The 13,221-nt window shown below is 73.9% G+C and overlaps 1 protein-coding gene across 1 annotated transcript; it reads right to left on the bottom strand.

Annotated features, from left to right (window-relative positions):
• Positions 1-212: 212 nt before the first annotated feature.
• LOC309414986 (ephrin type-B receptor 4-like) lies at positions 213-12,286 on the bottom strand (the record flags this gene model as incomplete). The annotated part of the gene is given in 16 exon segments (XM_082012371.1): positions 213-240; positions 243-367; positions 766-959; positions 1,587-1,729; positions 1,732-1,735; positions 2,159-2,377; positions 3,349-3,596; positions 4,732-4,845; positions 5,132-5,193; positions 5,672-5,771; positions 6,328-6,493; positions 7,028-7,158; positions 7,956-8,285; positions 9,779-11,165; positions 11,633-11,703; positions 12,235-12,286. Coding segments are annotated over 16 exon segments (3,374 nt in total), but the record flags the coding sequence as incomplete, so codon positions are not given.
• Between the last annotated feature and the right edge of the window lie 935 nt (positions 12,287-13,221).

The following is a 13,221-nucleotide window of genomic DNA, read 5'->3' on the forward strand; positions in this document are numbered from 1 at the left end:
GCAGGTCCCTGCAGGGGACCCGAGGGTCACCGCTGCGCCCCCATGCCCCCCTCGTGCCCCCCACATCCCCGTGTGCCCCATATCCCCCATCTCCCCAAGGACCCCACAGCCCCCCGTGGCCCCCAAGGTCCCATGTGGCACCGTGCCCCCCCCCGGACCCCCGTGCCCGCCATGCCCCCCGGGCCCCCCCCGGCCCCCCCGGCCCCCCGTACTCGCTGCGCAGCCGCGGCAGCAGCTCAGGCTGGTGACCCCGGCGCTGCGGACCGTCTCCTCGTACCGGCCCAGCTGCAGCGTGCGCAGCCACTCGCCCACCGAGGCGAAGGGGGGGCCGGGGGGGCTGCGCTGCGCCAGCCGGGGCGGGGAGGGTCTGCGAGGACCGGGCGGATGGGTCAGCCCCACAGCGACCCATAACCCCCCCAGGGACCCAGGCGCCCAAGACCCCCCCCAGGGACCCAGGCACCCGGGACCGCCCCCCCCCAGGGACCCAGGTGCCCGGGACCCCCCCAGGGAACCAGGTGCCCGGGACCCCCCCCCACCAAAGACCCAGGCACCCAGCCCCCCCCCAGGGACCCAGGTGCCCAAGATACCGCCCCCCCCGCCAAAGACCCAGGCACCCGGGACCCCCACCAAGGACCCAGGCACCCGGGACCCCCCCACAGGGACCCAGGCATCCGGGACCCCCCCCCCAAGGACCCAGGCACCCAGCCCCCCCCCCCAGGGACCCAGGCACCCAAGACCCCCCCCCCACCGCCCGTCCCGGCGTACCGGTGGGTGTCGGGCGCGGTGACGCGGAGGGTGGCGGGGTGGCGGATGAGGCGGTCGAGGGCGCTGACGATGTCGGGGAAGCGGGGCCGCGCGTTGCGGTCGCGCTGCCAGCAGTCCAGCATCAGGCGGTGCAGCGCCGTGGGGCAGCGGGGGGGCGGCGGCAGCCGGTAGTCCTGCTCGATGGCGTTGATCACCTGGGGGGCGCGGGCAGGCGCTGGCCTCGGGGGGCACCCACGGCCAGCCGGGGACCCACAGATCTGGGGGACCCCCTGCCCCACGGGGGACCCAGGGAAGACCCCTGCCCCATAGGCGACCCAGGGAAGACCCTGCCCCACGGGGGACTCAGGGAAGACCCCTGCCCCATAGGCGACCCAGGGAAGCCCCTGCCCCACGGGGGACCCAGGGAAGACCCCTGCCCCATAGGTGACCCAGGGAAGACCCTGTCCCACGGGGGACCCAGGGAAGCCCCTGTCCCATGGGGGACCCAGGCATTCAGGCCCCCCAACCCTCTCTGGGAGTCCCAGGTGTCCAGAGGACCCACGGCCAACCAGGAACCCACATGTCTGGGGGACCCCCTGCCCCACAGGGGACCCAGGTGTCCAGGGACCCCCTGAGCCACCTCAAGCCTTCGGGGGGACACCCCCCCCCCCAGGCGCAGCAGCTGGGCCCCCCCGAGCTGCTGGGGGGGGTCAATTACCCCTAATTACCCCTAATTACCACTAATTACCACTAATTACCCCCAGCCACCCCTAACGAGGCTCCAGCTGCCCTGCCCACCCCCGGGGCAGAGGCGGGGGGGCGGGGGGCGCGGCGCGACTCACGTCCTGGTTGGACATGTCCCAGTACGGGCGCTCGCCGAAGGACATCACCTCCCACATGACGATGCCGTAGCTCCAGGCGTCGCTGGCCGAGGTGAACTTGCGGAAGGCGATGGCCTCCGGCGCCGTCCAGCGGATCGGGATCTTCCCCCCTGCGGGGGGCACCAGCCCCGCTGGGACCCCACCCCATGGGACCCCCACCCCATGGGACCCCCAACCCCAGGGGTACCCCAACCCATGGGACCCCACCCCCAGGTGTACCCCACCCCAATGGGATCCCATCCCATGGGACCCCCACCCTGGGGTACCCCACTTGGATGAGACCCCACCCCATGGGACCCCCAACCCCATGGACCCCCACCCCATGGGACCCCCACCCTGGGGTACCCCAACCCATGGGACCCCACCCACGGGACCCCACCCCGATGGAACCCCACCCCACGGGACCCCACCCCACAGGACCCCACCCCATGGGACCCTGCACTCTGGAGTACCCCACCGCCACGGGACCCCACCCCACGGGACCCCACCCCACGGGACCCCCCCCCGGCGGACCCCCCCGGGGCCGTGCTCACCAGGGAGCTGGTGTAGGTGGGGTCGGCCGAGCTCTCGTCCTCCAGCGCGCGCGACAGCCCGAAGTCGGAGACCTTGCAGACCAGCTGCGCGTCCACCAGGATGTTGCGCGCGGCCAGGTCGCGGTGCACGAAGCCGGTCTCGGCCAGGTAGCGCATGCCGGCCGCGATGCCGCGCAGCATGGCCACCAGCTGCAGCGGCCCCAGCGTCCCGGCGCGGCCCTGCGGGCGCGCCGTGGGGCGGGCGTGGGGCGGCGGCCGCGGGCGTGGGGCGGCGGCCGCGGCGCCGCGCGGCCCCCGTAGCCCATGTGGCCCCCGTGGCGCGTACGTCACCCCACGGCCCCGTGTCCCCCACGGCCCCCCACGCCCCAACGCCCCACGTCCCGCCTGCCCCCCACGTCCCAGACGTCCCCCCATAGCCCCATGGCTTCCCTGGCCCCCCACACCCCAGGTCCCGCCTGCCCCCCGCGTCCCGCGTGCCCCCCATGTCCCAAATGCCACCCCACGTCCCCCCACGCCCCACGTCCCACGTGCCCCCCACGTCCCAATCGTCACCCCATGTCCCCCCATGCCCCACGTCCCACGTGCCCCCCACGTCCCAATCGTCACTCCATGTCCCCCCACGCCCCACGTCCCACGTGCCCCCCACGTCCCAATTGTCACCCCATGTCCCCCCATGCCCCACGTCCCAGGTGCCCCCCACGTCCCAATTGTCACCCCATGTCCCCCCACGCCCCACATCCCACATGCCCCCCGCGTCCCAACTGTCACCCCACGTCCCGCGTGCCCCCCGCGTCCTGCGTGCCCCCCACGTCCCAATCGTCACCCCATGTCCCCCCACACCCTGCATCCCACGTGACCCCCGCGTCCCACGTGCCCCCCGCATCCCAACTGTCACCCCACGTCCCGTGTGCCCCCCGCGTCCTGCGTGCCCCCCACATCCCAATCGTCACCCCATGTCCCCCCACACCGCGCGTGCCGTGTGCCCCCCACATCCCACGTGCCCCCCACGTCCCACTCGTCACCCCATGTCCCCCCACACCCCGCATCCCGCATGCCCCCCACGTCCCAATCGTCACCCCATGTCCCGTGTGCCCCCCGCGTCCCACGTGCCCCCCACGTCCCAATCGTCACCCCATGTCCCCCCACGCCCCGCGTCCCGCCTGCCCCCGCGTCCCCCCCACGCCGCGTACCCGCAGGAAGGCGTCGAGCGCGCCGTTCTCCATGAACTCGGTGAGGATCATGGCGGGGGCGCTGGCCGTCACCACCCCCCGCAGCCGCACCACGTTGGGGTGGGCGAACTGCCCCATGCGGGCGGCCTCCCCCAGGAAGTCGCGGCGCTGCCGCTCGCCCGCGCCCCCCTTCAGCGTCTTCACCGCCACCGGCGACTCGGGGCGCCCCGGCAGCGCCAGCCGGCCCCGGCACACCTCCCCGAACTCCCCTGGGGGGGCCGTGGGGCACGGGTCACCCCGCAGCCCCCCACACCTCCCCGAACTCCCCTGGGGGGGCCGTGGGGCACGGGTCACCCCGCAGCCCCCCACACCTCCCCGAACTCCCCTGGGGGGGCCGTGGGGCACGGGTCACCCCGCAGCCCCCCACACCTCCCCGAACTCCCCTGAGGGGGCCGTGGGGCACGGGTCACCCCGCAGCCCCCACGCCTCCCTGGGGACACCACGGGGGACGCGGATGGAGACATCATTGGGGCAGGGATTGGGACACCTTCAGGGACATCAATAGGGACATCGGGGGGACGGGGTGGGGACAGGGGTGGGGACAGGGGTGGGGAGATCTTTGGCTGGGGACATTGTTGGGGTCACTGTTGGGTCATTGTTGGGGACATCATTGGGGACGTCATTGGGGACATGGATGGGGACATCTTTGGGGACAAGGACAGGGACGTCATTGGGGATGTCATTGGGGTCATTGTTGGGGTTATTGTTGGGGACGTCGTTGGGGACGTTGTTGGGGACGTCGTTGGGGACGTCATTGGGGACGTCATTGGGGTCATTGTTGGGGTCATTGTTGGGGACGTCGTTGGGGACGTCGTTGGGGACATTGTTGGGGACATTGTTGGGGACGTCATTGAGGACGTTGTTGGGAACATGGATGGGGAGATCTTTGGGGACAGGGACATCATTGGGGATGTCCTTGGGGTCATTGGTGGGGACATCATTGAAGGCGTCATTGGAGACGTCGTTGGGGACATCGTTGGGGACATTGTTGGGGACATCATTGGGGACATCGTTGGGGATGTTGGGGACATTGTTGGGGATGTCGTTGGGGACATCATTGGGGCCATTGTTGGGGACATCATTGAGGTCATTGTTGGGGATGTCATTGGGGTCATTGTTGGGGACGTCGTTGGGGACGTTGTTGGGGACATGGATGGGGAGATCTTTGGGGGCGGGGACGTCGTTGGGGACATCGTTGGGGCCATCGCTGATGACCTCTCTAGGGACACGGCCAGGGCCGTCATTGGGGACATCCATAGGGACAATGTTGGGGACATCATTGGGGCTGGGTCGTCAGGTCTGGGCGGGGCCGGGCGGGGCCAGGGCGGGGCCAGGGGACGTCACCTGCCCCGATGACCTCCTCGATCTTGACGCAGGCGACGTCAATCTCCTGGGCGAAGTCCCTCAGGGCCACCCCGGGGTCCTCGTAGGTCAAGGGGTCAATGTACAGCTTCCCGCCTGCCACCAGCACCCGCTGTCACCCGCTGTCACCCGCTGTCACCCGCGGTCACCCGCAGTCACCCGCGGTCACCCCGCCCCACCCTCACCGCAGTTGCCGGCCCCAGCGACACGGGGACGTGGGGACGCTGTCGCCGCCACCACGGGGACACGGGGCGGGACTTGGGGACAGGGGGGATGGGGAGACACCCCCCACCCCACCCCACCCCCGAAGGGACACCGTGGCTGCTGTCACGGCGGGGGCGGGGACACGGTGACGCGGGGGCGGCGCCGGGGGGACCCTCACCGTGCCCCGCGGGGCGGTGGCCGCGCCGGGCCGCGTCCTCCCTGTGCCGGTGGCTGTGGCGCCTGCGGGGGGGACACGCACGGTGAGACCCCCCCCCAGACTCCCCGGGACCACCCCCCACCCCCCCAGGACCCCCCTGGACTAACCCCCGCCCACCCGGATCCCCCAGGAGCCCCCCAGGACGCCCAAAGACCCCCCCGAGCCCCTCAGGACCCCCAAACCGCCCCCCAGCATCCCCCTGCGCTCCCCCCAAGACCCCCAGGCCTCCCAGAGACCACCCCAGGGACCCCCCAGGCCCCCCAGCCCCTCACAACCCCCCGAGACCCCCCCGGTCCTTCCCAAGCCCCCCCCAGAATCCGCCAGAGCTCCCCCCGGACCCCCCCAAGCCCCCCCAGCACCCCACAGGGACCCCCAGGATGCTCCAACTCTCTCTCCTACCTCCCCCCCCGAGCCCCCTAGGACCCCCAGAGCCCCCCCGGGGTCCCCAGGATGCTGTAACTCGCCCCCCAGGACCCCCCCGAGGCCCCCAGCCCCCCGCACCTGAAGCAGAGCAGGGTCCCTGCGAGCAGCGCCAGCACCAGGAGCCCCCCCAGGGCCGCAGCCCCCGCCACGAGCCCCCCGTGCTCCCCCCGGGACCCCTCTGCCGGCAGCCGTCAGTGCCGGGGGGCAGCCCGGGGGGTCCCACAGGGGCCCGAAGGGGTCCCGGGGGGGGGTTGGGGGTTTCCAGGGGGGGTTATGGGGGTCCCACAGGGGCCCGAAGGGGTCCCGGGGGGGGTTGGGGGTTCCCGGGGGGGTTATGGGGGTCCCACAGGGGCCCGAAGGGGTCCCGGGGGGGGGTTGGGGGTTTCCAGGGGGGGTTATGGGGGTCCCACAGGGGCCCGAAGGGGTCCCGGGGGGGTTGGGGGGACCCAGGGGGGTTATAATGGGGGATGGGGGGGTCTCAGGGAGTCTCGGGGGGATTATGGGGGTCCCAGGGGGTCAGGGGGGTCCCAGGGTGTCCCAGGGGTGTCATGGGAGGGTGGAGCTTCCCGGGGGGTCCCAGGGGGGTCCTGGGAGCTTCGTGGGGGTCAGGGAGGCCCCGGGGGCGGGGGGAAGGCTCAGGGGGCCCCGGGGGTGGATGCTGCAGGGGGTGCCCCATAGTTGGGGGGGGTGGGGGGTCTCGGGAGGGTTTTGGGGGGTCCCGGGGGGGGGCTCACCGGCGCCCTGCGTGGTGACGGCAGTCTCGGGGCCGAAGTCCCCGTATCCGGCTTCGGAGCGGGCGCGGACCCGCACCCCATAGAGCCCCCCCCGGCGCAGCCCCCCCAGCTCCGCCCGCGGCGCCGGCACCTTCAGGAACATGGGGGGGCCCTCGCCCCCCCCCACCTGCGGGCGTCAGACCCCCCCCCTTGCCCCAGGGGCCCCCGATACCCCTCCAGGGCCCCCCCAAATATTCCTCAGGGACCCCCCCACGGACACCCCCCCCCGTGTCCCTTGGGTCCCAAGACCCCCAAGTGCCCCCCAGCACCCTCCAAATACGCCGCTGAAGACCCCAAAAGCCCCCCCAGGCCCCCCCGATGGCTCTTAGGCCCCCCCAGTAGCCCCCAGGACCCCCCAGTGTTCCCCAACAAGGCCCAAATGCCCCCAGAAGCCCCCCCAGACCCCCCCAAATACCTCCCAGGAGCCCCCCAATAGCCCCTAGGACCCCCTCAGTGCCCCCTAGGACCCCCTAGAGCACCCCCAAGCCCCCCAGTGTCACTTGGGAACACCCAATGCCCCCCAGGACCCCCCAAATTTCCCCCGGGAGCCCCCCAGTGCGCTCCAAGTCCCCCCAGTACCCCTCGGGACACCCCCCCCAATGCCCCTATGAGCTCCCCAGTACCCCCAGAGCCCCCAAAATGCCCCCCGGCCCCTCCCCACCTTCTCGTAGTACTTGACCTCGTAGTCGAGGACGTGGCCCCCGGGGGGGGCTGGGGGGGGGGTCGGCCACGACAGCGTCACCCCCGTGGGGGACCCCCCGATCCGGACGACGTCGTACACTGGCAGCGGCACTGCAGGAGGGGTCGGGGGGTCCCGGGGGTCCCAGGGGGGTCCCGGCGTGGGTTAGGGGATCCTGGGGGGCTTTAGGGTCCCAGGGGGGGTCCCGGGGGAGGGGTTGAGGGTCCCGGGATGGGTTTTTGGGGTCCCAGAGTTGGTTTGGGGGTTCCAGAGTGGGTTAAGGGGTCCCTGAAGGATCCTGGGGGGTCCCTGGGTGAGTTTAGGGGTCCCAGGCGGGTCCAGGGGGGTGTCTCCAGGTGGGCTTGGGGGTCCCAGGATGGGGGGGTGTCTCCAGTTGGGTTAGGGGTCCCAGGGCAGGTCATGGGGGGGTTTCAGGTGGGTTTGAGGGTCCCAGGGTGGTTTAGGTGTTCCAGGGTGGCTTAGGGTGTCCCAGGGCAGGTTTTGGGGTCCCAGTGTGAGTTTGGGGTTCCCGGGGTGGGTTTTGGGGTTCTAGGGCAAGTTTGGGGGTCCCAGGGTGGGTTTGGGGGGTCCTGGGGCAGGTTTTGGGGTCCCAGGGCAGGTTTGGGGGTCCAGGGTGGGTTTGGGGGTCCAAGGGCAGGTTGGGGGGTTCCAGAGCAGGTTTTGGGGTCCCAAGGTGGGTTTGGGGTCCCGGGGCAGGTTTGGGGTCCCAGGGCAGGTTTGGGGGTCCCAGGGTGGGTTTGGGGGTCCCGGGGCAGGTTTTGGGGTCCGGGGCAGATTTGGGGGGTCCTGGGGCAGGTTTTGGGGTCCCGGGGTGTGTTTTGGGGTCCTGGGGTGGGTCTGTGGGTTCCCGGGGTGGGTTTTGGGGTGCCACCCCTCCCCTTCCTCTCACCATCCTTGGTGGTGGTGACATTGACCTCCTCCCCGGGGGGCGGGTGGGGGCTGAGGTGGGAGACGCCGTTGCGGGCGGTGACGGTGAAGGTGTAGGTGACGTAGGGCTGGAGGCCGGTGACGGTGACGCCGCGGCCCCGCAGCCCGGCGGCGCCGGGGGTGAAGGCGAGACGGGCGCAGGGGCCGCAGGGCGCCCGTTCGGGGCAGGCGCGGCACCCCACGGCGTAGGTGAGGTCGTGGCGGCCGCCGCCGTCGCGGGGGGTGCTCCACTCCAGCCGCACGCCGGAGCCGTTCAGCCGGGCCACCACGCTGCGGGGGGCCGAGGGGGGCGCTGGGGGCGGCGGGGGGTGAGGCTGGGGGGGCCGAGGGGGTCTGGGTGCCCCCCGAACCCACGGTCCCCGGGCGCCCCGTGCCCCCCAGCCCAGGGACCCCGGCGTTTGGGTGACCCCCAGCCCCCGGCCCCGGGCGCCCCGTGCCCCCCAGCCCAGGGACCCCGGCGTTTGGGTGACCCCCAGACCCGCAACCCCCCGGCCCCGGGCACCCCGTGCCCCCCAGCTCAGAGACCCCGCCGTTTGGGTGACCCCCAGACCCGCAACCCCCCGGCCCCGGGCACCCTGTGCCCCCCAGCCCAGGGACCCCAGCGTTTGGGTGGCCCCCAGCCCCCCGGCCCCGGGCGCCCCGTGCCCCCCAGCCCAGGGACCCCGGCGTTTGGGTGACCCCCAGCCCCCCGGCCCCCCGCGGGTGCTGACCGGAGCAGCGCAGCGCGGGACCCTCGCCGGGCGCCCGGTAGGCGCCGGGGCGGCAGGGGCAGCCGGTGGCGCCGGGCGCCGGGGCCTGGCTGAAGGGGGGCAGGGCTCGCACCGCCCCCCCCCCGCCTCCGCCTTGAAGGTTTCGGGGGCGCAGGCTGGGGGGCGGGGGGGGCGGGGGGGTCGCACGGGGACCCATCACCCCGCGTCACCCCCTGTGCCCCCCGTCCCCCACTCGCCACGACGCCCCAGACCCCCAGGACCCCCAGGATGCTCCGGCTCCACCCCCCGAGCCCCTGGGACCCCCACGGCCCCCCCAGAACCCTCCCAAGCCCCCCAGGATGCCCCAACTCCCCCCCACCGAGCCCCCCGCGACCCCCAGAGACCCCACGGCCCCCCCAGAACCCTCCCAAGCCCCCCAGGATGCCCCAACTCCCCCCCACCGAGCCCCCCGTGACCCCCAGAGCCCCCCACGGCCCCCCCAGAACCCTCCCAAGCCCCCCAGGATGTCCCAACTCTCCCCCACCGAGCCCCCCGTGACCCCCAGAGCCCCCCACGGCCCCCCCAGAACCCTCCCAAGCCCCCCAGGATGCCCCAACTCCCCCCCACCGAGCCCCCGTGACCCCCAGAGACCCCACGGCCCCCCCAGAACCCTCCCAAGCCCCCCAGGATGTCCCAACTCTCCCCCACCGAGCCCCCCGTGACCCCCAGAGCCCCCCACGGCCCCCCCAGAACCCTCCTAAGCCCCCCAGGATGCCCCAACTCCCCCCCACCGAGCCCCCCGTGACCCCCAGAGCCCCCCACGGCCCCCCCAGAACCCTCCCAAGCCCCCCAGGATGCCCCAACTCTCCCCCACCGAGCCCCCCGTGACCCCCAGAGCCCCCCACGGCCCCCCAGAACCCTCCCAAGCCCCCCAGGATGCCCCAACTCCCCCCCACCGAGCCCCCCGTGACCCCCAGAGCCCCCCACGGCCCCCCCCAGAACCCTCCCAAGCCCCCCAGGATGCCCCAACTCTCCCCCACCGAGCCCCCCGCGACCCCCAGAGCCCCCCCCAGCCGCTCCGGCTCCCCCCACTCACCGCGACACCCCAGCCCCCCGTCGGGCTCCCTCCCGGGGCCGCAGACGCAGCCCTGGGCGGGGGGCTCGGCCCACCGCCCGTCTTCCCGGCAGTACATGACGGGCGCGCCGGCGCCGGCGGGCACGGCCCCCTCCAGGCAGCGCCCGGCCACCGCCGCCACCAGCTCGCGCGGGACGGTGGCGGGGAAGCGCGCCAGGCGCGCGGTCGCCTCGGGGCAGCGCTGGAAGTACAGCCGGACGGACAGCAGCGCCATGCAGGCTCCCAGGTCTTGGAACGCCAAATAAAAGCCGGCGCGGCTCAAGGGCCCCAACCGTAACGTCTTGCGGTTGACGCGTCCCGCCGGGCGGCCGCCGGCCGCCGGCGCCGTGGGGCGCGAGAGGTGCTCGGCCGCCACCGTGTCCACTTTGACGTAGGGGTTCTCCATCCAGGGCGGCGTCAGCGCCGTCGCCGTGTCGGCGTCCGCCTCGTGGTAAAAGACGTTGAAGGTTTCCTTGCACGGGCGGGGCGAGGGCGGCGCGGGGCTGCGGTGCCGGCGGGGCGCGGCGGCCGGGGGGCCGTCGCCCGGGCGGTTGCGAAGGGCATCGCGGTCGCCGGGGCCGTCGCTACGGGCGACGGGGTTGGCAGGGCTGTTGCCAAGGCCGTCGCTACGGGCGACGGGGTTGCCAGGGCTGTTGCTGGGGTTGTTGCCAGGAGAACCGTGGTTGCCGGGGCCGTTGCTAAGGGTGATGTGGTCGCTGGGGCTGTTGCCGGGGCCGTTGCTAAGGGCATCATAGTTGCTGGGACCGTTGCTAAGGGTAACGGGGTTGCCAGGGCCGTTGCTGGGGTTGTTGCCAGGAGAACCGTGGTCGCCGGGGCTGTTGCTATGGGCACCGTGGTCGCCGGGGCTGTTGCCGAGGCCGTCACTAAGGGCGTCGCGGTTGCCAGGACCACCACCGGGAGCATCGTGGTCACCCGGGCGGTTGCCGGGGCCGTTGCTAGGACCATCGCCAAGAGCATCGTGGTGGCCGGGGCCGTTGCCCAGACCATCGTGGTTGCCGGCGCCATTGCTAAGGCCACCGTGGTGGCCGGGGCCGTCGCCGGGCTGGCCATCGGGAGCGTCACGGCGGCCGGGACCACCCCCCAGCGCCTCGCGGCGGCCGGGGGGTCCGGCGGGGGGTCCGGCGGCAGCCCCCCGCCGGCGGCGGGCGGGGCGCGGGCGGGGCAGGCTGTCGCAGGCCAGCAGGGTGAAGCGCAGCTCGGCGTAGACGTGCGTGGCGCCGCGGCGGGGCACCCACGCGGAGCGCAGCCAGCTGTTCTGGGGGGGCCCGGGGGGGCCCAGCCCCGAGCACACCTCGAAGGTGCGCACCGAGGCCTGGCGCTCCTCGTCCAGCCCGCTCAGCTCCTCCCACTGCGGGGACGCGGCGACGCTCGCGTGGGGGCGCGGGACGCGCGGGGACGCGCGGGGGGGGCGCTCGGGGTGGGGGGACGCGAGGATAGGCGGGGTGGGGGGACACGGGGGGCACGGGGGGACACGGGACGGGGGGTGCAGGGGGTGGGAGGGCGCGGAGGGGGACACGGGGGTGGGGGGGACACGGGGGGGGTGGGGACATTTGAGGTGGGGGACGCGGGGGGACACGGGGGTGTGGGGGTATGTGGGATGGGGGGCACGGGGGACTCTCGGGGTGGGGGGCACGGGGGGCGCGGGGGCCGGGGGTGTGGGAAGGGGAGGCGGGGGGAGATGGGGAAGCATCGGGGGCTGTTAGGGACGGGGTGACGGGGGGGTCGGGGCGACACGGGGCCGGGGAGGGGACAGGGAGGGGAGCGGCGCGGGGGACCCCCGGTCCCGTGGCCCCCCGCGACCCCCCCGCCCCTCACCTGCCCCTCCCCCGGCGGGTACACGGTCCACTTGAGGTCGCTGGTCTCCAGCCGCGTGTTCAGCAGCGTCTCTGGGGGGGTGAGGGGGGTCCTGGGCGCCTGCGTCCCCCCACAGTGACCCACCCCCCCGTCCCCGGGTGCCTGGGACCCCCCGTCCCCTCCCCGCCCCAAGGGGACCTGGGGGTCCGGGACCCACATCCCCCTCCCCACCCGGAGGGGACCTGGGGGTCCGGGACCCACGTCCCCCTCCCCACCCCAAGGGGACCTGGGGGTCTGGGACCTGTATCACCACCCCGAGGGGACCTGGGGGTCTGGGACCCACATCCCCCTCCCCACCCCGAGGGGACTCGGGGGTCCAGGACCCACATCCTCACCCCGAGGGGACCCAGGGGTCCGGGCCCCACATCCCCCTCCCCACCCCAAGGGGACCTGGGGGTCTGGGACCTGTATCACCACCCCGAGGGGACCTGGGGGTCCGGGACCCACGTCCCCCTCCCCACCCTGAGGGGACCTGGGGGTCCAGGCCCCACATCCCCCTCCCCACCCCGAGGGGACCCGGGGGTCCGGGCCCCATGTCCCCTCCCGAGGGTCCAGTCACTCACCCTCCTCGGCGAAGCCCAGCGGGACCCACAGCCAGAGCAGCCACAGCCCCATAGCGACGCCGGGGGGACCCGGCGCCCGGACCCCCTTTCCTCTGCCCCACGGCTGGGGGGGCCCACACCCGGGCCCCCTCCCGCCCCCGTCCCCTCCCAGGGAACCCGGGTCCGCCCTGCCCCCCTTCTGGGGGGCTCCTGGAGGGGACCCAGCGCCCGGGGGGCACCCAGGAGTGCTGGGGCGGGGGGGGGAGCGAAATCCGGGGAAAGTTTGGGCAACTTTGGGCGAGCGGAGGCGGCGGGAAGGCGTCCGTCCGTCCGTCCGCCCGCTCGGGCCGGCGGCGGGGGCCCGGGCTGTGCCGAGCCCCCCGCAGGGAGGGGTCCCGGCCGGGCCCCCCCGGCAGGAAACTCCTTTGTTGAGCGTTTCCCCGGGTCGGGCGGGGGCAGGATGTGGGGCCGCGACCCCGGGAGGGGCCGGGGGGGAAACTGGGGGGGACTGGGAGGGACTGGGGGCACTGGGATGGGCTGGGGGGGGGGGAGCTTGAATGGGCTGGGGGCACTGGGATGGGCTGGGGGGGGGCTAAGGGGGAACTGGGAGGGACTGGGGGCACTGGGATGGGCTGGGGGGGGAGCTTGAATGGGCTGAGGGCACTGGAATGGACTGGGGGGCTAAGGGGGAACTGGGAGGGACTGGGGGCACTGGGGTGGGCTGGGGGGTGCTGGGGGTGGAGCTTGAATGGGCTGGGGGCACTGGGATGGGCTGGGGGGGTCTGGAATGGGTTGGGGGCACTGGCATGGGGGGCTAAGGGGGGACTGGGGGCATTGGGAGGGACTGGGGGGCTAAGTGGGGACTGGGGGCATTGGGAGGGACTGGGGGGCTAAGGGGGTACTGGGAGGGACTGGGAGGTGGCTGGGAGGGACTGGGGACACTGGGATGGGCTGGGGGGGGAGCTTGAATGGGCTGAGGGCACTGGAATGGACTGGGGGGCTAAGGGG

The sequence above is a fragment of the Phaethon aethereus genome, assembly GCF_964289735.1.
Source record: "Phaethon aethereus genome assembly, chromosome: 36".
Lineage (NCBI taxonomy): Eukaryota > Metazoa > Chordata > Aves > Phaethontiformes > Phaethontidae > Phaethon > Phaethon aethereus.